Here is a 25,055-nt window from a genome sequence, read left to right as displayed (position 1 = left end):
AATATTTTCTAGATGTATTCCCCTTTCTAATCGTAATATCCGAATGTAAGTCATTTTAAGAAATTTATCATAAATTAAAAAAACTTTCAAAAAGTTAGCCATCTTTTTAGTACATCTTGATACACAAATTTTTATGCAGAAGAAATCTTTAGATAGAATGAATCATTTTAAGAACAGAACTAGCAATATTTAAGAATAGGTAAAATGTGCTTCTCGCAATTTCAGGCGGACATTAATTCCTTGCGTAGAAATAGAAATTTCAGGTATTCACATATTTCTTTTTTATTAATTTTTACAGATCTATAATTTTGTTTGATTGAAAATACAATTTTGAGGGATTTATATCCAAAAATATGTTTTGCTTTTTGCATGTTCAAATTAATCAAATTAAATGAATAGTTTTAAAGCAGTAATGTTTAACTAGGCGATGTGTCTGATGGTTTCATTCAATAATTTATTAGAAAGTTTTAGAGAAGAAAAATCTCTATAATAGCAAGCGCGACACAAATCAGTCCCACTAGTACAGAAATAATCACTAATCTGCGCGCGAGTCTTGACTGAACAGTGACTTCAATAGCATCACCTCTCGCTGCTGCGTTTTCTGCCTGTAAATAAAAAAATTGAGACAATTAATACATGAGATTTAAAACACAGCTTACAAGTTACAGCTTGTATTGGCCGACTAGGGATTTAAAAGAAGATTTCTCTTTATAAACCTATGAAAAAAGTGCCCCCTTCTTGTTGCCACACCCTATGCCTGAGGATTATGATTTGAACAAACTTGAATTAAAACTACCTGTCAGTGAGGATGCTTCCACACAGGTTACTGTTCTGCAGGCCAATTAGATTTAGAGACAAGATTTTTTGAAAAATACAATCAGATTTTCATTATTTTTCAACCATTATCTCTTGAAAGGGGACACGGCCTTCCATTTTACAAGACAAATCCTTTTTCTCCAAAAATTGGTTGTTCCAAGTTTATTTCTAATTTGCCCAGTGGTTCTGGGGAAGAAGTCGAAAATGCGAAAATTTAGAGACAGATGAACTACAGACTAAATGTGATAAGATATTCCTACTTGAGCTTTCAAATCAGGAGAGCTATAGCACGTATAATTTCGAAGTTTATGATCACCATCTGAATATCAGATGTTTTAAAAAAAGTATTAAAGATATACACTTTACTTGGCCTTGTGCCAACGTCAATATTCAGTAGTACGAGAGATACTAAGATCCTCTTAAAAATTTATTGCACTTCGTTCCATATCGTTTAAAAAACACAATAACAATAAATCACCTTGCATGCAGCGACTATGGCAAATATTCCCGTCGGCCAGAAGCAGCACAAGCACGAGAGGATTGCCGCACCGACCATACTTTTGTGTGAAGAGACCGAGGGGACTGCCTCAGGTTGTGTGACCTGTTTAATTAGTGTTAAACAAAACAACTTAAATTCAATTTATCAAAACAAAAGGATTTTAAGCTAGTTTAGCATAACTTAAATAAATATATATAAATAAAAAAAAAATGAAAAATAAGCTTGAACGAGAGACAGGTGACTAACGGTCACCGAAGTACCACTGAAAGTCTGTATTTGCTTAAGCTTCATTTTAGAGTCCTGTGGTAAGAATCATTCCCCCTTTTACCTGAAGCCTATGAAACCTTAATTTTGATAAATAACTTTAAAACAATAAATTAAAATATATTACAGGGTATGTGAATTGTGTTAATAACTATAATTAAAGTAAATGATGTCCAAGGGAAGACGAATGCACAATAACGCATTTAGCCCTTTAAGAACAACCCACCCCCTCCGGAAACTGATTGAAAAAAAAAACAGTCATGATATCTTTGATATTCAGCTGCATTTTCTTCTCTAAATGTTTATTCATCTCTCATTCATATTGAAAAAAAAGACACAGGAATTCAATGTTAAAAAAATTATATGGTCATGTCATGATCTGACAACCCCTTTCACAGGAACGGGTTCTCCAGCCTGAGGTGTCATGATATTACACGAGTTCCACGTTATTTATATATCATATGATGGATGAAATTTGAAAAAAATTGTGGTGATCAAGAGTAAATAAATTTTATTAAAAACTTAAGATGAAAATAGATTTAAGCGTGGGCCAAAACCAAACAAAACTACTGAGTTTACCAAATAATGTTTTGTGATTATACTTTTTAGTTTTATACTGCACAGTACCCCTGTTGTCATGAGTGGTTGGCCTTGGGTGCCTTGGTTCTCGTTTCCCGGATATTTTGCAACATCCGGGTAGAGGTACTGCTTTCCCGGATAGGGACCATCTAGATTACAATTAGTTTTGTTCTTGTCTTTACCATTAGGTTCATCATTTGGATTTGAGTAATTGCTATATTCAGGTGGCGCTAATAAAAAAAAATACAACCATTATTCATGAGACGACTTTAACCCAAGGCGGTAAATAACTAATAAAATGCATCGATGATAAATATTTCTTTTAAAACAGTCAATTCATGATCTAGATAGTATTTACATTGTTAAAAAAGGAAAATATTTCATAGAAGTAAATTCACGAAGTTTCAAAATCAGCCATGAGACTATGAGTGAAATGAAATCCCGCATTTTATCATAATATTAAACACAGGGCGAAAAACCATCTTTAAGCAAGTCCTTAAAGGTGGCTTAAAGGTGACTTAAAGGAGCTTAAAGGCTATACAACCTTTAAGCCACCTTTAAGTCACCTTTAAGCAAGTGCTTATAGGTCCTTAATGTCAAAACTTCTTTAAGCTACCTTTAAGCCACCTTTAAGCCACCTTTAAGCATCTTTAAGTGGCATTTACGCTCTCTTTACACTGCCTTTACACTGTCTTTAAGTGGCCTTTAAGTCAATATTGATCAAGCTGCACAAAAAAAACATATATTAAATGCAAAAGCTCTTTTATAGAGATGGAAGGGGGTCATCCGAGTGATAATATAATTTCCAAGGAATGGGGGGGGGGGGAGGTGTTCCAGGCGGTTTTAATCGTCGCTCCATTAAACACAGATCGCTATCATCAGCACCGCTCTGATGGACACAGATTGCCGTTATAAAATTCTTTATGATTTTTGGGGGTTTCAAAATTATTGTAGGTATGAGCGCAGTCTCTGTATCTTAATATGTGCATAAAACTAATTAAAGTATGTTTGTTTCCTATTATAAATTAATCGGTGAAAAAAATCTCTCTCTCTCTCTCTCTCTCTCTCTCTCTCTCTCTCTCAGTTCATCCGGTTATTAAACAAAATAAAGATAATGAACCAAAAATGCATGATTTAATTTGTTAATCGGTTTAAGGTTTGTATTTTTTTTTCATTTTTCATTATTTCTAACTCTAGATCTGCTAGATACATGTTAAAGATGAAAAGACTCTCAACTGCCTTTGTTATATCGGGCAGGATATTACTGCTTTGTTTGTCTAGACAAAGTTTTGTTCGGTTGTGTATATCTAATTAGAGTCTATTGTTTGTCCAACTTAAGAAAACCCCTGGAACTAACACAGAATATACAAGATATACACAGCAGTTGTGTCGTGTGCCCAGGTGCATGTTTGTGTATATCTAATTAAAGTCTATTGTTTTTCCAACTTAAGAAAACCCCTGGAACTAACACAGAATATACAAGATATACACAACAGGTGTGTCGTGTGCCCAGGTGCACGTCAGGGTTTCTAAAGGCGTTGAATCTTAGTATGTACGAGTATACGATAAGTCTAGTGAATAAAAGTTAATTTACATTTGTAATTCATTTTCAAAGTATTATTTCCTAGCTCTGGGTTTCAAAGATGTTACGTCTACAAATTAACGATACATGTATGTAAGAGTAAAATCTTGAGGCTAATTAATTAATGTACCGGTGATCATAAATAGGGGTTGATTATTTAAATATATGTATAAGGGTAAATATGTCAAATATACCCGGCCTGGCACATCATTTCAATTGTATGTACAAGTCATTTGCAATTGTCACATGCAGTAAATACGTCACCGGTAATTGGTAATTTTGTTTGTTATAGAATTGATAGTTTAAAAATCATGTACATGTACATACAATTACATGTAAATATTTAAACATATTGGAACGGCGCCGCGATCATGTAAACCGGGAAATTGCGGGAAATTGAACAAATACCCTAATAGTATCAATGCATTTAATAAAAGAAATGATTTCATTTTCTTTCTTACATTTTTATAGTTATAAATTAGATGAACGTATATCTACTCGGTTTAAATTTATTAACTAAGAAAGCCTACTATAGTGAACCTAACGGTTTCCATTTAGGTATAATATATTTTTGTTCACTGAAGACCAAGTTCCGTATTTCATTCTAAATACATGCATGCATGTAATTTATAAATTAGATATAATTGATTGTTACAAACTGAATGGTTTGTCAAAATCTTTTTAAAGTAAACACATTCAATACAGTGATTCAATATCCACTGACATATAGGATATAAAAACGCTTATTTATATGTAAGTTGCCGTGGCGCAGAGGATGTGTGGAGATGCTAGTAAACTAAGGGTCCCGGGTTCAATTCTCGCCGTGGCCGGTTTTTTTTGTGGTTTTTTTTTCATTTTTCTTTCTAGAACAAAAACCGTTTTAATACCTTTTCTTTCATAAAGTTAATACATTTTGTTGGAAATTAAGCACAATATTGAATTAAATTTTTTTTAATGGCTTAAAGGTGGCTTAAAGGTAGCTTAAAGGTGGCTTAAAGGTGGCTTAAAGAAGTTTGGACATTAAGGACCTATAAGTTGTCCTTAAAGGTGGCTTAAAGGTGGCTTAAAGATAGTCTTTAAGCTGCCTTTAAGCCATCTTTACGCTTTCTTTAAGCCACCTTTAAGCAATACTTATAGCTTAAAGGTAGCTTAAAGGTGGCTTAAAGATCGTCTTTAAGCTACCTTTAAACACCTTTAAGCTATCTTTAAGGAGGACTTAAAGATGGTCATTCATCCTGTGAAAGCTGCTTGGTCCGATTTTTTGCTATTACAGTATCAATTAATTGTCCATACAAACCATTTATCTCAGAAAGTTATGGACTTTCTCCTAGTCACACCAATTAAATTGGTCTCCTTTCAAAGTTAATATTATTCAATGTAAAAAAAAAAATCTTTTTGAGCAAACGAAAAAACAAACCTAAATGCTTCATGGGATTTTTAGAAAAGGGAACCATTTCATTCCGTTCCACGAATGATTTAACCCGCATATCATGCATCGATTGTAAACAAAGCAGACTTCAGAAATGTTAGCAAAAAAAAAATCGTACACGTGTTTATTTGTAATTTGCCGGAACAGTACGACCTTTATTTATAATGATGTCAAAGTCGTAATACAATCATACCCGTCTTGACGTCAGGGGTGATTGTAACATAAGGCGAAATAAAGCGATACCCTTCTATGTCGTTTGTTTTGTTAAGAAATTTTGAACAAATTTTTTTTTCATTGAAATATGGCTTAATTGACTTGGAAAATTACTGCAATGTCTTTATTATACATATACTTTGCATATCCATCGTTTTTTTAAAACGTGCACAAAATTTGATATCAAATCGGACTAACCAGCTTTTAATCCGTTGCATTTTTTTCCGCGACAAATCATGCAGATAGATGTTTTATTGAACCAAACCGGCATAGGTCACCAGTTTTTGCAATAAATGGTAAATGGAATGCACATTACATTATGTCAATTTGCGACCGCTTTAATATGCATGAATTCCAAAGAAAGAACATGTTAACGTTTGTAAAATTTTGTTTTTACTGATACACCCAATGCCAAATGTTTCTGATTTCATATAGTCTTCATCTAGTTCAAAGACTGTTTACAATGTGTACGAGAGCTAACTTTAATATTTCTGAGGCTTTTGAAACCAACAATTATGAATAAATGAAATTTAGGGGAAATGAATGTTTAAGGAAATCGAAAATGGGACAAACAAAAACAAACCTTACATTGTACTGATATTGCAAACTCTAATATATATTGTCAATTTAAATATGATAGCAGCGTTTTTGAATGAACCTTTTTGAGATACAATGCAATAAATAAAGCTTTACTTACGCCCCATTTCTATTTTCGAGGATTTTCCTGTTCTTTCGTTCTGCATGTTTAAATTTGGATATTGGTGTTGGTTCCAATTCTGTTGATACAAAGGTATTGGTGATCAGATAATCATAAAATTATGCAAAGTTTTTGAACTTGGATATTGTTTGCCGAGCAAACAATTGTGAGCAATGATTAAACAAAATATACAGACTACAGGAAACTGTTCACAGAGAATCAGAAGAGACGCTACTGCAAATGGGAATGTAAATTTTAGTTATTTAAAGTGCCCATGTAGTAAATCATATTAAAAAGCATGCCCCGAGCTAAAAAAATTAACCAATCACAAAAAAGGAAGAAGTATCTTTTCATTACATGAAGGAATAGCGAGATTTTAACATTTAACAAGAATAATACGACGTTGTAGAAATAAAAGGTTGTAACTAAAATGTTCATTGTTTCAATATAATGGAAAATCTGTTTCTTGTTATTGTATTAAATTGATAGCTTTTCTAGATCTATAGGAATTCAAATTAGATGAAGCGTGGATTTTACTTGATAAAGGTAAGATTAGAAAGTGAATTTAAAAAATCAGATACGTCATTTTATAACTTGGTCAGAGAGATATAAGAATGTTGTAGCTGACACTGACAACTTTATTAAAGTTTGGTTTTGAGAAAGTTGCTATCACATACAGCCATTCAGTTTTCTCTTTGAATTATTTATTCATTTTATATCTTCATATTTTATTACGGTTAAAATCCAATGCATTTGAATAATATATATTTGAAATGTCTTTGTACATTATCACTTTTTCTTCTTGAGGTCCTATTTTCATTGGTATCGCAAAAACGTGCAAACATCCGTCTTGGGACAATAAAAACCAATTTTTTTATTCAGTGCAAAAGACATTGTCGTAAAGCCAATATTTTAGGGGTTCTTTTTCGTTTTCTTTCAGCAAACATTTTCCTTGTTAAGGTCATAAATCTTACTGGTTGAGCTGAGATGTTTGCATTTCTAGATATTTTTTGCTTGTCGTTTTCTTAAAATTATCAGACTGAACTGCAAGGTAGGATTCAATGTGCTTTCTACCTCTGAGATTTTTTGATTGCCATAATTATTTCGCCTCTATTATCAAGGAATTGCATTATATTTCTTCTGCTTAACATATATGACACCATTGCCCCCTATACTTAGGGTGTTCATGAAAAATGAATACCCTTTTCCTTTCATCATTATTTTAAGAAAAATGTTAGGCGTATATCCTTATTGATTCGTTTAACTTATTGTTGTGCTATTAGCCTTTATATCCTTTTTTATATTGCAGATTGAAATTTCTTTGCCCTCCATAGCCTAGACTCCTATACTGTAGGAATTGTTTCTGCTAATAATTGAATTTTTGAAAGCATTTGCAATCTCCATCGGAAATCTTTTCTGTTTAAGCTACCTCGCTTAACTTTCTCTCTCTTGCAGGAAAAGTATTCATCCCCTGCATTTTTTTGTTTGTTTCCACAATTCATCATATGGAGAAATGGTGTACATTTTACTAATTTGCATAGCGGCCATATTGTTATCACAATGGCGATTTTCAGTACAGTAGAATCTATAGAAAAGAATAAGAAAAATCACAAATTTTAGAAAATAAGTATTTCAGAAATATTTTCTCCTCATATGTTTCTGTCATTTACTACATCCGGGATCGGAATGTGCTTGTTTTGTTCACATTAGATATTGAGATGGCGGTTCCTTTTGAATCTGAAAAATTGAAGCGGGGCATTGTAGAAATAGAGTGTGTTTTTGTGATAAAAGAGTCACGAAGGGATTTTGGAATTATTTTTAAAATACTTGTCATTCATTGGTAAAGTTGTTCCTCATATATTTTCACAGTTTGTGTCAGAAATCTTGACTCAAATTAAAAAAAGTCTAGTCGGTTCCTTTTTACTTTCAATTTAGCATTTTCAAGACTTTTTAGGTCACCTGAGCCAAAGGCTCAAGTCAGCTTTTCTGATCACAATTTTTCCGTTGTCTGTCGTTGTCGTCGCTTGCGTCGTTGTCGTCGTTGTAATCTTTTCACATTTTCATCTTCTCAAGAACCGCTAGGCAGATTTCAACCAAAGTTGGCACAAAGCACCACTAGGTGAAGGGGAGTCCAGTTTGTTCAAATGAAGGGCCATGCTTTCTTTAAAGGGGAGATAATTGAGAATTATTGAAAATTTGATGGTATTTTTCAAAAATCTTATTCATAAAAACTATTCGGCGTGAAAAGCTTAAACGTGTATGGATGCATCCTCAGGTAGTGTTGATTCAAGTTTGTTCAAATCATGGTCCCCGGGGGTAGGATAGGGGCACAAGAGGATGATCAAGTTTTACATAAGAAAATATAGAGACAATCTCTAAAAATCTTCTTCTCAAAAACTTTTAGGCCAGAAAACCTAAAATTAAAAAGGGAGCATCCTCAGATAGTGTAGATTCAAGTTTGTTCAAATCATGGTCCCCAGGGGGTAGGGTGGGGCCACAATTGGGGGATCAAGTTTTACATAGGAATATATAGAGAAAATCTTTAAAAATCTTCTGAAAAAAACTATTAGGCCAGAAAAGCTCAAATTAAAGTGGAAGCATCCTCAGATAATGTAGATTTAAGTTTGTTCAAATCATAGTCCCTGGTGGTATGGTGGGGCCACAATGAGGGAATGGATTTTTACATAGGAATATATAGAGAAAATCTTTGATAATCTTCTAAAAAACTATTAGGCCAGGAAAGCTCAAATTAAAATGGAAGCATCTTCAGGTAGTGTAGATTCAAGTTTGTTCAAATCATGGTCTCTGTGGGTAGGGTGGGGCCACAATAGGGGGGATCAAGTTTAACATAGGAATATATAGAGAAAATCTTTAAAGATCTTCTTCTCAAAAATTATTAGGCCAGAAAAGCTCAAATTAAAATGGAAGCATCCTCAGGTAGTGTAGATTCAATAGATTCAAGTTTGTTCAAATCATGGTCCCCGGGGGTAGGGTGGTGCAACAATTGGGGGATCAAGTTTTACATAGGAAAATATAGAGAAAATCTTTAAAAATCTTCATCTCAAAAACTATTAGGCCAGCAAAGCTCAAATTTGAGTGGAAGCATCTTCAGATAGTGTAGATTCAAGTTTGTTCAAATCATATTCCCCGGGGGTAGCGTGGGGCTACAATTGGGGAATCAAGTTTTACATAGGAATATATTGAGAAAATCTTTAAAAATCTTCTTCTCAAAAACTTTTAGGCCAAGAAAGCTCAAATTGGCGTGTAACCATCCTCAGATAATGTAGATTTAAGTTTGTTCAAATCATGGTCCCTGGGATAGGGCGGGGCCACAATAGGGGATAAATTTTTACATATAGAGAAAATCTTTAAAAATCTTCTTCTCAAAACTTGAGGCCAGGAAAGCCCAAATTTGAGTGGAAGCACCCCCAGATTGTATAGATTCAAGTTTGTTTAAATAATAGTCCAGGGGTAGGGTGAGGCCACAATGGAGGATGAATTTTTACATAGATATATAGAGAAAATATTTAAAAATCTTTTTTTTAAGACTATTCGGCCAGAAAAGCTTTAAATTGTGTAGAGGCATCCTCGGGTAGCGTAATTTCAAGTTTTCAAAATCGCAGTCCCTAGTGGTAGGGCGGGGCCATGATGGCGGTTTGAATTTTAACATAGGAATTTATAGAGAAAATCTTTAAAAATATTATGGAAAAGTTTTCGGTCCAAAACTCAGTACTTAGTGTGAAAGCACAGGTTATGCAGATTTAAGTTTGATTAAAACATGCATGATTCCCTAAAGAAATGTGGGGCCACGAAATGGGGGGGGGTTACATAGGAATAGAGAAAAAATTTCTTACAGTTAAAACAACAAAGAGGGCTTGGTATTTACCAAAAAAAAAGAGGTGGAAAAAATTGGCAGATTTTCATTTTTTTTTCAGCAAGACCTACTGTACTTAGTTGTCAAGATATTTTGATACTGTAATGCTAATTTGATCAGAATTTAGGCAATTGTTGCTCAGGTGAGCGATGTGGCCCCTGGGCCTCTTGTTTTAGTATGCTATTGGACTTGCAAATAAGCATTTAAGCTTTATAGTGAATCATTAGGCATATTGCATATTTCTATTTAAGAATTATCATAATAAATTAAATGATTATAATTCTATTCTGTTTCAAACTGATATTTTCAACTGTTTATTTATTCATTTACTCATTTAAGCTGGTATGGTCCTATTTTTAAATTATCTAATGGTTAGATAGAGAGGCATTTAAAGTGAATTGGAAGTGGGAATCACTGATTGTGGTGACAAAACATACACAGATAATCCATGCATTGCCCCAAAACATGTTCTCATTCAAAAAAATGAAAGTTTCAAGATAGGTAGAGGTAGGATCAGGTACCGAGGAGGAGTGAGCATCCTCTGCTGACCGGTCACACCATGTGAAAGAGCCGTGTGCTCTTTAATTTGTCGCAATCGGGAAAAAAAATTTGGTGATTAATTATGGTCTAACAATTAGTATGAAAAACGTCAGTCAGCATGCGACCCAGTGGAAGATTGCATTCGCTGACAAGGTTGTTGTATCGACCATAGAACTTACGAAAAGATGACTTCAAGCGAGACTTTTCATAGTCCTGTTCTATCAACTTGTTTGTCGGTAGCTTGCTTCGTCTTAGAAACTGTTCATACGAAGAGCATGCCCTTGCGTATCTAATCAACTTAGAGACAAAAACACCATATGCAGGTGATGAAGGTGTATTGCTACATAAGTAAGGAAAGTTGACTATAGAAAAAATTGAAGTCATCGCGTTTATCATAAAGTTTTGTTGTTAAGTTACATCAATTTCCATGTCCAGTAAAATATCAAAATATGAAGCAGATGACGCAGACTCTGTGGTATCTTTTATTTCAAGTTAACTGGGATATATCGAATCGACGTAAGTATGGAAATAACAATTTTTAATTGATAAAATGTCGTCAATATACCTGAATGTTGAGTTGAAGGCCACGGCGAGTGGTTTATTTTTTTCACGTACAAGTTTTTGAATAAATTCTGCTTCATAAGAATACGAAAATTAATCTGCTAACAATGATGCACAATTGGTACCCATGGGAATTCCAACAGATTGTTGGAAGACTTGATTTCAAAAAACGACATAGATGTTGTCTATCAGAAACTCAAGCATCTTTTTAATGTCAACTTCAGAGTACTGTGTGTGCAATCAGAATGGTTATTTACAAAATAATATTTTAGATTTCCAATGACAAGGTAAGCATGTTTATGACTTTCATTTTTACTGAGGAAACAACTGTCGATGATATCAAAAAGCCTAGATTTTAATTTGTCATGGGGAATGATTGTATAAAGCGTTGAAAAATCATACGTTTTGATGCTCTTGATTTTGGTAAGATTTTGTCACCTCAAAGTTTCTAATAATTCTTTAGAGTTTTTTAATATCCACATCTGATTCACACCACTTCTGCCTGGAGTATATTGTTGTGCAGTACAAAGCATAAACTTTGTTATATATTGTCGTTTCTGTAATGCTTGCTTATAAACATTTACATGTAGCATTTTGCCGAATAGCACAAATTGATTTTTCATTGTTAAAAAAGCTCCATTCTATGAACATGTGATTTAATAATTGAAGACAAGTATATGCTCACTCTATGATTTACAAAATCATATAATGGTGTTTTTGTAATTGTATCACACATCGAATAAAAAAAATCATCTTATACATCCTATGAACAGTTCTTAATATAGGGACGTTTGTGATTGTCATATGAATGGAGTTTGAGTTATTGTTTGACCTTTCATTAACGGTATCGCAAAGTATCACATGCATACATTAAATAAAACATCTGTCTGACATTAAATAAAGTTAGCATACCTTTGTGAGCAAGAATCAGAAATAGATATTATGAGGAAGAAAGCAGTTCAAAAGACTGCACAAGACGAAGCACGTGCATAATACGCAATTTTTTTTAAAAATAAGGAATTTCCAAGATCGCAAAGCTGTAAATTGGCTTTCATTATCTAATGAAACCATTTCCTGTGCATTGTTGATTTTTCAAGGTTAACTCAAAACACCCTGACGCATTCTTGATTAATTCACATCAGTACACATTATTCCGAATTCAAATTGAAGCTCTCAGAAATAAATCAGAAAAAGGTTGACGTTAACAAAATAGAATGCACATTGCGTATATTCATAGGTTATTAAAACTTGTCCACGTGTTGCCTGGTAATTGTGTGTGCATAGTTTGAATTTAACAAAAAAGTAAAATGGGGAGCAGATAAAAGGACGAAAGAAGGACGAAAGAAACGGAAATCTAGAAAAAGATAGCAGGATAGAAAATACAATATCGAGTTGATCACTTAGAAAGAAAACAATTAACGAGGCCGGGTCTAATTTTTTCTGCCCTAGATTTTTGGATGCAAATTTTTACATGAATTTCTACTGATATAATTATTAAAATAAAAATAATAAGACATTTACCACACCGTTTGTTTAAGGGGTCATCTCAAAGTTTGTTAATTTTTAACATAGGACCCTATGGGATTTCGCTTTAAATGTATCAATTTTGCACATTTTTTACAATTTTCTTACACTTCTGCCCTAGGGATTTCTTTTTCTAATCTACATATTAAAGTTATTGTTAAAAGGCATCAAATGGTCAAATAAAAAACACCTTTTACCTCCTGGTTTGTTCCACGGGTCATATCAAAGTTGTTTTTTGTATGCCCAATTTCCCAGTTTGTCAGATAATGGCTATTTTTTATTTAGGCGGGTTAAGAATACGTGACAGAAGGCTAGGCTTGCTGAACCCTCTTCACGTTTTCAATCCGAGCCCAAATATAGCTTATACTTCGAGACATTTATGTTTATTCCACAATATAATATCAATTTTACGCATCAAACGAGCTATTTTCAACAAATTTCGCTGAATATCTGCAGTTGAAACTATCTCGCCATGGCGTCAACAAAGCAAAAAAGATGACGTCACAATGCAAATGAAACGCTGCGCGAAAGCGTGCGTACTCGTTCTGTACTCGGCCTCGTTTAATCACAAACATTAAAATTTATCTCTTAATTTCTTGTTGTTAAATTTTAGACAGAATGCGTTTTAATTTTGGACGAAAGAAGTACAAATTAATTCGTTTATTACACCCTATGCTCTATAATTGAGTTGGAAATGTACGATGAAATACATACTAGGAAGTCTACACGACTAGGTTCCAAATTGAGAGTGAATATCAAATTTTGGAAATATTTCTTTACAAAAGTGTTTAAAGAACTACACGTGTTTCCCTGTATTGTCGGCTGCTTCTGTTATGCTAGGTTCCGACTGTCGTACAATCTGTTACGTACACTGAATCTGATCGTGGAACTTCAGCACAATAGACACATTTCAGGAGACGAGATCTAAAAACCCGTTATGATACAATAACATACGTTCTTATAAGAATGTTCAGATAAAATTTCCGATTGAATCTCGATCAGATCCGATGAGCTTGTCACAATAGGCATCGATTCAACTTCTCTGTGTTTTTTTTTCTTCTCTAAAACCTTCCGCTCTCTCTCTCTCTCTCTCTCTCTCTCTCTCTCTCTCTCTCTCTCTCTCTCTCTCTCTCTCTCTCTCTCTCTCTCTCTCTCTCTCTCTCTCTCTGAAATCGAAATGATAATAGAGATTTTCAAAACCTCCTTAATTTTGACATTGTTAGCGGTATAGATATTAATGCATTCAATTATATAAAGCAGTTTTTTTTTACAAATGCACACAAATCGCATGATTGTTATTCCTAAAGTTATACATAGTTTACATTTTCTTTTCAAATAATCAAAAATACGCTGAAGAAATTATCTTTCACTAATGAAAATTTTTTTATTTCTTTAAAATTGAAATTTTATAAAGAAAATCTTTTTGTTTGTAAGAAAAGACTAAATACCTCCACTCATTGGTTTCAGGTTACACAAATGACGAATGATATATACAGTAATTATATGTATTTGTATTATTGAGATTGATCGATTTTAAATATTTTAAAAAATTTAAAGTATTTTTTTTATAAATAAAATGCCTCTTTCTGCAGCTACAGCTGGAGTAAATCTAGACAAAACCAGTGCATGATTACACGCTTTTGTTATTAGCTATATGAGGTGTTAATAATCATTCCAATTTTTTTTTTAAATACATGAACGGTGTTTAATTATGTAGTGTTACAGCAATTTTTATAAACAAGAGGCCCGTGGGCTCTGACAGTCACCTTACTAAGTAAATTAGATTCATTGACATATCAGTTAACCATTATCTGAGATTCATCTGACCAATACCCCGCTTTTATTATTTAATGTTAAAAATAATAATTGGTTGATAGAAATGGTGGGGGGTGGGAGGATGGGTAGAAGAGTTGGATGAATCTCGGGTTATCTATACCTTAGCTCCAGGGGCCAACAATTGTAGTAAAAGACCTGCAGGTTTTTAATCGTAAATCTTTTAAAATATTCAGCTTCATTTACATGTATAATGCACACATATTGCATGAAGCTTGTTTATACAAGTATAGAGTTAATAATGTTTTAAAGTAGGTTTCCTAAATTAGAACACATATTTAATTCATGCACGCACAGCAATTACTCTAAGTAGAACACACTTTTAATTTATGGCTATATTTATCACCCCGCTCCCCCCCCCCCAACGAAAAGCTCCAATTTCAGCCACATAGCCAGGGTAGTAGATTTCACAATCAAATATCAGGACAATATGAAAATAATAACAATTCATGACTTTATCCCCCACGACTGTGACAGTACAATAGAAAATGTGATTAAATCAATACATTTTTACTATGTCACCATATTGGATCCACCCTAGGGCCAGAATCCCTGACCCAGGGACTATGAACTTCACAATTTCGGGAGAGGACTTCATTAGCACCCCAATCATGCATATAGTTCTTCTCAAATTTATAGAAGAATAGAGAAGAAGATTGTCTTATATTCAATACATTTTTACTATATGGCATTATTGGCCCCACCATAAAGTTTAAACCCCTGTCCCAGGGGTTTTGAATTTCACAAAAGGGCCTCATAGACATCACGACCCGGGACTCGAAGAGCTATGAATTTCACAATTTAAGTTCCTCTTACCATAGAGATGTTTTACACCAGAAATTTGTAACAATTGGCCTTAAAAAAGTTAAAAATGTGATATTGTTAAAGCACGACGGACGACGCACTACAACGAACGAAAACCAATTGCAGTTGGTCACCTGGGGCTCGTAACATAAAGCATGCTAAGATTTTGACTTAAGTAGGGTCATAAGTAGGACTTAGGCGGAATCTTATGACCTACATAAGTCCTGCTTAAGTATGTCTTATACCGTAACATAAAGCAAACTTAGCAATGTCTTAGCTAAGTCATGTTTATGTTAAAAAGTAAAAACGTATTTTTCATTTCTTTTGTCGAATTTGAATGTATTGGTTTTTTTAGATACACGTGCATGACATTTTTGATATTAGATGGGGTGGATGTAAATGTACAGACAAAACATTCTAGGTGGCATGAGTATATATACATATGTGACTAAAAAAATTTTAAAAGCTCAAAGCGATGGATCTCGGACAATATATTCAGTCATTGTTGTTGCTTGTTTGTTTTGACGAATATTCACTATTTTAGTCGTTCTCGAAGACAGCCTGTGGCGTAATATTGCGATGCCTTAAAACTTGATATAATTATATAGTGGATTTCCTTTTATCTTTTGTTCTACCTCTTACCTCACCAATAAAGCAATTCACATAATCTGGGTATAATTCCTTCATTAAGTCGATTATTGAAATGAGGCAATCGTCGTCTTTAAAATCGCGTAAGGTTTTTCTGTCTTTGAACGTCCTTTTTTTAAGTTTCTCAAGTTTCGCGAGTTTATATACATGTAATTATGCAGTTACGTCTTGTAAACCGACCATTACGTGTTTACAACCTATCTATAGCTAGAAGTCCACTTGAATACTACCGGTTTATGGAAAATGTGACAGATCATTACGACCACTAATAATATTTATATCAATCAAATCAAAAATTTTATATTGGTGAATATTAAGATATTCATTCTGTGTAAATATCATCATGTGATTAATACTCTGTAATCATATGCTGAATTTAAATAATTAATAACAATAAAACTTCTAAATGTGTGAAAACAGTACTTAAGACATACTTAAGTCACCTCTACCGACCGCCTAAGTTTTGGGTAAATTGTCTTAGCTAAGCACTCTTCTAGTTACGGACTAAAGTCTATGAATGTACATAAGTCCTACTTAAGCACTGTCTTAGACTTAAGTTCCCTTTATGTTACGAGTCCCAGATTCACACATGTGACATTAAAAAGAGCTTATAGCACCTGTTACATTTCAATAGTAAGCACACTGTTAGGTGTTTATACATAAATGTATGGGTTCCCAGTTGTGGTAAAGGGATTTTTTTCTTATATTCATAGAAAAGAATTCTGTTAATGATATATATAAGTACTTTCAAATTATTGAAAATAATCGTAACATTTGAACTTATTTGCCGATCGGTCATAAAGGATTTATTTTATTACTATGCGTTATGTACACTTCTCCATTTACAAAGTAATGGTTTTGAAGTAGCCATAGAACTAATTGGGTGTCTATACAGTGTACCTGAATCTGTTGTTGGTTTTTAAGATATTCTTAACACAGATGCGAGTTCTTTACATGAACCTCAGTTGAGATTTGCTCGCTTCTAAAGTCATCTTTGGAAAACCAATGTAAAACAAATCATTGAACTATAAAAGATTTAATTAATTGGTTATACTTAGTCTAGCTAGTGATTGGAATGACTCTTTTATGTTTATTATAATACAAGCTGGCAATATTATCTGTATTAAAACCTTTACATTGTCCCATTAAACATTTTTTTAAACTGATTTACTCCCATTCGTAATAAAGAAGGACATCTTCCTTAATATATTTTTGCTATTTCTGTAAGGCAGGGTGTTTCTATAAGATTACTACAGGTCTTAAATCTACAATCTTTTAGAATTCTTTAACAATTTTATTGCTTTTAGGTACGTGTAAAATAACAAAAACAAATATAACAAGAGTCACAATTTGAAAACTTAACTTATACCCTACAAAATTTCTATAGAACAGGAGTTTCCGAGGGTTTCGTTTCATGAACCCATAAAAATATAAGGAAATTTTTCTTATATTTCTGCACAGGAGAGGGTTTTAATAGGATTAATGCAGATCTTAAATCTACATTCCTTTATAAATTATAAATAGCTTTTTACATTAAAGTACTCACAAGAACAAAAATTAAAAAAGTCTAATTTTGAATGCTTCATTTTTACCGTACAAAATCTCTAGAATCCAGGATCTTCTGGGGGCTTTGCCCCTGGACTACTACCAGGGCTTTGCCCTTGACACAATGGGGGCCTCAAGATGGTCCACAGACCCCTTGCCTAAATCTGACGCCCCCTCGAACGTTAAATCCTTGTTCCACCCTTAGTTGCCTGCTTTTCGGATGTAATTTGTACATGCATATATTTCGAAAAGTTTGTGTTAGTGATTTTAAAAAGCCTTTAAACCTTTCTGTATATGCTTCGTAAACTATTTTATCAGATCATACCACTGGTTGATTATAACCGCCACCTGGTGGTGAATACGGGTTTCCTGCATTTTGACCTCCGGGTTGGGTAGCTATGAATAAAAGAAGGTAGTGTTAAACATATTTTGTTCACATGCATTTACGTCTTAAAAGATGGCGAGGACACATTACATAAACAATCGCAACTTCTCGGGCCTTTCCGGATGTTTGAATTTTGTACAAAATGCTTCCCATTAGAATAAGTATCAGTGATAGCCTTGTATGTCGCTTCTGTGGTATATTTTAGTGTACATCATTGAATCTAATGAAATGTTGCTCACATCTCAACAGATCGTAAAATGCGTTCAATTTATTTCAAGTTTTACAAAAAGGGGGGTTGTCATAGACGCCTATGTTATACATTCGAGATGTTTTTTCGAGTCATGTATATTCTTTTTTTTTATTAGATTTACTAGAAAAGGATTTTTAGCTTGCTTATTTTTAAAGAGGCTTGAACGCAAATACACTCATGGATATTTTCAAAAAGTCTAACTATGCTACGGAATATTTTAATTCTCTGAACTGTATTTTTCAATTATATATTTACACACAATAACACATGAGTTTAATTAAATTCATTCTGTCAAAACTGTAAGCAACTTTCCTGCTTTGCGATACATGTTAATTCATTAGCTTTTGGGATCATCTAAAAAATCAATTGCACATACTTTAAAGCTACGGCTGTCTTAACTGTGTGAAAATTATGGTTACCATCACAAAAAGGACATAATACAATGTAACGCTCGCATTTACAAAACATAGAAGTCTGTTATATATATGAACTAAATATTGCCCATCATAATATGTTCCGGTCGTAGTTTCTGAGCTGCTACTACCTCTTATCGACAAACATTTGATGCGCAATTTCGTGTATTATCAAACATTGTCAGCCCCGAGACAAGTTTGAGTTGATTGTTTGTCTAAATACAAAGCAGTCATTTTTTAAAATATATGTGGAAACTGCAACGTAGACCTACTAGTATTATAATATTTAACAAAAGGTGAACGAGCGAACGCAAAAATGGGAATGTAGAAGGTTTAAGGGCTGTATCCACACAGGTACAGAATGAGTTATAAACACAGAGCTTGTCAATGTTTGGCCAAGTAAATTCGTATATAGATGTGGCACGAAAATACATGTAAACAATAATATACTTACGAACAGTAGACATAGTTTTGCTGTCTGAATATGTTTAAAATTTCTATTACTGGACACACAGTCGCTCGTCGAATGTACAAAGAACACTGATGGTGAATTCAATTTTAGTAATATTAAAGAGCTATTGTTAATTAGGAGTGACACTGTCTATAAGTGATGCTCAATTCAAATAAAGAAGCTATTGTAATGTTATCTGCTATCAGTATGCCCAAAGGTCATTAGTTTATTCCGGAGTTTGATGAAGGTGTGTTTCAATAACTCTATTAGCTTTTCTTCCGTATGTACATGTATCAAAACATATAATAATAACAAAGGAACCTGTTATTTGTGAATAATAAAGCATTTTAACATATTTCTCCCTTTCTTTTTAAAGGGGGTGGGTTTTTTTTTGGGGGGGGGGTGTTAATTTCATTTAATTTTTTATAGAAAAATGTCTTTTAGAACAAGAAATGAAGATTTTTCGTTTTACAATTTTTCTAGTTGAGTCGGACGAATGACCGAGGCTGGCCGCCGAATTCCAGAGTGCCGATTGACAATTGTATATAAACATTTACAAGAAAGTGGACAATGAGTATAAATTGACAGGTGATGACAAGCTGAATGTAAGTTTTACAGAATTTGCACGGTTATAATTTAATGAACATGTATGTATAGTATTCGAATGATAATATAACTAGAATATAAACAAGAAATAAGAGGCTGCAAAAACCAACCAAAGATGTAATTACCATGGACACATCTTGAGAAATCACTGAAATCAACAAGCCACTACTATGTTCAGTGATTTAGATTGTCAACATATTGTTTTGACAGGTACATGATACGTACTATACTTTTGAATAGTATTTATCTGTAAATATATTTCTATGACTAACGGACTACATTATACATGTACCACCCGTCGTAACACACCAATATGAAAAATCTCTTAGAAACGATACAAATAAAGAGTTAAGAAGTATTCAATAAAAACATTACGCGATACAAATCAAAAATATACAATACAAATAGAAAACAAGGGCACCGCTAAGCGGAGCATCCCTTCGAGACATGAGTTATTGTGTGCGGGATGCGATAATTAGGAATATACAGTCATGCTATTTTAATTGAGTAGGGAAAATTGCTTAGTGGAAAGTCAGCGTATATACATGAATCAAGCATATATGCCTTGAAGTTAGATTAAATTTAATATGGAATATGACACAATGCCGTACAGATAAGGTTACACATATTCTTGATACACAAATGAAGGGCTAATAAGAGATGACGTTATAATATGTCCCGCCTCTGTATTCCATATATGGAAAATATACCGAAAACAGCAGTTTTAGCAATTAAAAGGTTGATTTAATATTTCATGAGGAAACCTATCACTCATATATATTTCTATAAATTTACAACAACGAAAAGTTTCCATTACACATATGTCGTTTGGGTGTGAATCTGCGTCCTGAAAGCGCTCGTCAGACGCAGTATATTTGATGTAACACGTGTAGCTGGTGTGTTTTTGTGACAGCGATGTTTTGATGATTTTTCAGGTATGTAGAATATATATACAGTGTATTAACCAGATAATTAAATAACTACTTTATTATGTTTTATACAGTGGATGAGTAACGAATCAACTTATTGTGTTGTTTGGTTCAAAGCATGAGAAGAGATTGCATTGCTTACATTAATACAATGTACATGTATAAATTTAGTTTAATGTGGTTGATCATTTTTATCAGGAAGTTTAATCATAGCATTTGAAATGACAATACTTACACTAGCTAAACACATCACTCTTTCTGAATGCTAATATGTACGTAAACAAAGTAAGACTGTGTGAATTCAGATGACATAGCTTTCTGTAAACCAGTACAGTGCAGGCTAAAGGATTATTCAAATCTGATTTGATTTTCTGAAAATAGTTGACCCGTAGATGAACAGCAGTGTCAATAACATATTTCTGCTGTGTTGAAAATTCTTCTATGACAGTTAAAGGTTAAGGAAAGTCAAAAACATATTCTATTTATATTAATAAAGGGGTTTAAATTATCACAAGTGATCATGCTGTTTTGATAATAAACTACATAATTAAACTTTAATGCACGTTTGAAGTTAGAGAAACCGTATTTACTGGAGACTGACAAGATGTAAAACTCTTTTGTATTAAAAAAAATGATAATAATAATAATTTTGACGTCACACCATCTTACCGGTTTGGTTTACATATACATGTAAACTGTGTACACAGTGCTCTGAATAAAACGCTGGGTTAACGTTATGCCTTTCTGTTACTCTAGTAATAGACCAAACAAAATTAATAATGTTAAGGTTCACGCGTCAATCTAAATAATAAATACATGTGTGTATAAATATACGCATTTTAATAAAATAAGTGACAGTTAAGTTAAAAATGGCCTCGAGTAAATATTTATTCCAAGTCCATCGAGTTCTTCGGTAACTATAAAAAGTATCTTGAAATTGTAATCGGGATGTTTAAAATATATTCCTTTACGTCGGAATTACCTTGTCAAAATAACGACGGCACATATTTTTACGATACTTGGCATCAGTTGACTATTTCCACGACGACGCGGAGATTCCACCTACACTAACCTCTGCTTTCAGATTTCAATGAACATGCTCCGTTCGTCGATGGTTTGTAAATAGTGGAAATTCAAAGGTAAAAGAACGGCATCAAATCGAAATTATTTCAATTTTTACAGAACTTGCCATTAGGAGCGAGTATCGTGATTTGACACTGGTGCTATGTTGATAAAACAAACCGGAATAGATGGTGTGACGTCATAACTAAAGTTCAATTAGGATGAGTGCTTAGATTGATGTGGACACAGTGGTACCATGTTTGGTTCTGTTTGTTGTTATATACGCTCTGTCTTATTATAATATCACTTTGACCGAGCAACATACTTGACTGATAATCATTATTATTATACTTTCATGTTAAATACTGAAATCTGATTGGTTTAGACGCAGTTGATAATCCGTTCTATTACCCTCAGCGTTAGCAACACACTTATCAACGGGAAACACAACGAATTGTTACATCCACGTAAATATTGCGCATACGGTTTGCCGTAGAATTCACGTCATTTCTATATAAAAACCGTAAAAATATTCTCTAAAATTAAGACATTCAGTTTAATAAAATAAATAGTGCCTGTTTGGGAGGATAACAGTTGAAATTGACACCACTCGAAAACCATTGTCAACCTCCACTTCGCGTCGGTTGACAATGGTTTCCTCGGGGTGTCAGTTTCAACTGTTACCCTCCCAAACAGGCACTATTTATGTAATATGCACTCTCTCCACTTCCTTTGGATATCATCATCGGTTACAATAGTACGATTACAAAAAACTACCTACTAGTAGTTTATATTTCAAACATATCTTCGCCTGTGAGCCAGTTGGAAAATATATATATGTGAAATCTGTGAAAAGCCATTGTGTCCTTAGCCTTATTTTGACACATAAACAAGTTAACTTGCCAGACTGAATTACCTGAGGAACAATTCAATCCTGTCTTTTTAATTTAAGTTAAAAATTCCTCCATATCTAATAGTCATTTAATTTGAACCACTTAAGATCTACAGCAGGGTTAATGCCTACTTGATTTTATGCAGCATTTGTATTCATTGACGTCGTTGTCCGGAAGATAATATCTATAAGATATGAATGCATGAATAAATCAAAAAGATTGTATAAATATGTGCTGACAAAATATTCCAAGGATGCAGTTTCCATTTCATCTTATGGGAGTGCACTGTGACTTTTTCGGCGTAACTGCAGACACATAAATATATTTCTTTGCTTCTTCTAAAATGTTCTAATCTAAATTTTTGGATTCCACATTCTGTAGTATACAATTATTTAATGCTTGAGCAATCGATAGACCCGACTATTTTTCCCGAAGTGCAGGGAACAGCTCAGTATGATCTATTGCTCGAGGCAGTATGATCTATTACCCCAGGCCAACGTCCGAGGGCAGTAAATCATACTGAGCTTTTCCCTGCACCAAGGGAAAAAAATTCAGGTCTATTGACTGTTCAAGCTTTAAATAATAATTTTATTACAGAAAGTTTTTATACCATTATGAATTCATGCAGGTCATTGTTATAATCAATACCAAGATGACCGAAAAAATAAATTCCAAGAACAGTTATAGTAAAATAAACATAGTTATCTTTAAATCTTGTAGCAATTTCACTTTTTCTAAAAGTCGGTCCAATAGATCGCAGTCTAATGACCGGCGGTCCAATAGGTCCAATAGATCGCAGTCTATTGACCGGCGGTCCAATAGATCCAATAGATCGCAGTCTATTGACCGGCGGTCCAATAGGTCTAATAGATCGCAGTCTATTGACCGGCGGTCCAATAGATCCAATAGATCACAGTCTATTGACCGGCGGTCCAATAGATCCAATAGATCGCAGTCTACTGACCGGCAGTTCAATAGATCTCTTTCAAACCTGAATACACATACAAAATAGACGAAAATATTTAACTTGTAATAAAACAACAAAACTCCTTTGATTAGGTAATAATAAGTTAATAATATATGTTATGTAAATTATTGAAAAGCAATTACATATTACTATAAAATACTACTCATCCTATCCCTCTATAATTATTGATGCAATGTATTATGCAACTCTTGTTAGCATTCATAACCGTCACCGAATGAATAAATGTAGAACTGAAGGCGGATATTATTCATAACTAGAGGTACTGTGAGCAAGCTCACAATTGATACCCCCCGCTAAGATAAAAATCATAATGCGTGTATTTTTCCAATTATAGAAAATATTGGATGAATCTATTTCACCGTCTATTTCTCTAAATAACAACTGCTCTATTTTTTAAAAACTGTTGGTCATAAGCAATATTTGTGTTAAGTTAGAACATTCAATGCCTCTCCATAAGAAAGATAATGACCGGACACGAATTTTGCACTATTTTTCCCAACGACCTTGACCTTACCCAAATGACCTTGGATCAAGGTCATGACACATCCTAAGGTCATAAGCAATATTTGTGTGAATTATGAACTTCCAATGTTTCTCCATACGAAAGATATGGGCCGGACAAAAATTTTGCACTTTTTCTGCCAGTGACCTTGACCTTGCCCAAGTGACCTTGGGTCAAGGTCATGACACACCCTTAGGTCATAAGCAATCTTTGTGTGAAGTAAGAACTTCCAATGTTTCTCCATAAGAAAGATATGGACCGGACACGATTGCACAGACAGACGGACGGACAGACGGACGGACAGACGGACGGACAGATGGACGGACAGACGGACAGGGTGATTCCTATATACCCCCCCCCCAAACTTTGTTTGCGGGGGGTATAATAACAGCTTGCAAAATGAGACTGGCCGCAATTCGAAAATTCATATAAAAAAAAAGTACCTAAGCGATTTGTTCATGGCACAAACATTTGTTCAAGATTGAGTCTCTAATAGTTTTCGTGGTTGTACTTTATTAATCATCAGTTTAACTTTTAAATTTACGCTCTAAGACAGTATCATGCACCATGCTTCAGAAATAGGAATAAAATTATTCCTTTTTAAAGGAAAGGCAGACACGTCATTTTACAGCATCACTGAAATTGTACCGTTTTGTTGCTGATCGAAAAAATCAAGGAGTATTGAACACGCAGACTGTTCTTATGGATTGAATAATACCGCATGTAAATAAACGCGAGTTAAACACGTTATATTAGTACTAAATAAACAATGTCATGTTATTAAAAAAATTAACATAATTCTGTCGATGCATTTGTGTGAAATGGCGGTTTTACCGTTTGAAATCAATCAACAATGTAGGCAACGTCTAACTAATAAATTATTACACTTAAAAATATTACAACCGATGACTAATATTCACATTTTTCCAGTGTTTTTATCTGTGATCACATTACGAGTCGATTTAAAGTGTATAGTCCATTAATGACTATTTTGATATTTAAAAGAAAAGAAATAAAACCTTCAGTTTGTACAAACACAAAAGCAACATGGTGATGCATGTTTGAATATTCAAATAAACATGTAAATAAAGATATTCGGAAAATTTGGCGAAGTAGCAAACCTTCATCAATCTAACTATATATGGGGAAAAATAAGATTCACTCTCTA

The 25,055-nt window shown here is 33.6% G+C and overlaps 1 protein-coding gene across 2 annotated transcripts; it reads right to left on the bottom strand.

Annotated features, from left to right (window-relative positions):
• Positions 1-272: 272 nt before the first annotated feature.
• Positions 273-6,303, bottom strand: LOC128182996 (proline-rich transmembrane protein 1-like). Of its 2 annotated transcripts, XM_052851780.1 has the most exons (5): positions 6,276-6,303; positions 6,080-6,158; positions 2,207-2,388; positions 1,295-1,417; positions 273-605 (listed from the first exon to the last, which is right to left on the bottom strand). In XM_052851780.1, the coding sequence occupies exons 2-5, from the start codon at positions 6,123-6,125 to the stop codon at positions 468-470; spliced, it is 489 nt and encodes a 162-aa protein (XP_052707740.1). In that variant the 5' UTR covers positions 6,126-6,158; positions 6,276-6,303; the 3' UTR covers positions 273-467. The 2 variants fall into 2 exon arrangements, with proteins under 2 accessions (XP_052707740.1, XP_052707739.1); XM_052851779.1 differs by having other exon boundaries at positions 6,080-6,298.
• Between the last annotated feature and the right edge of the window lie 18,752 nt (positions 6,304-25,055).

Source organism: Crassostrea angulata, chromosome 5 (genome assembly GCF_025612915.1).
Source record: "Crassostrea angulata isolate pt1a10 chromosome 5, ASM2561291v2, whole genome shotgun sequence".
NCBI classification, from domain to species: domain Eukaryota; kingdom Metazoa; phylum Mollusca; class Bivalvia; order Ostreida; family Ostreidae; genus Magallana; species Magallana angulata.
The sequence above is the reverse complement of the archived record's forward strand: the minus strand, read 5'-3'. Positions and strand labels throughout refer to the sequence as shown.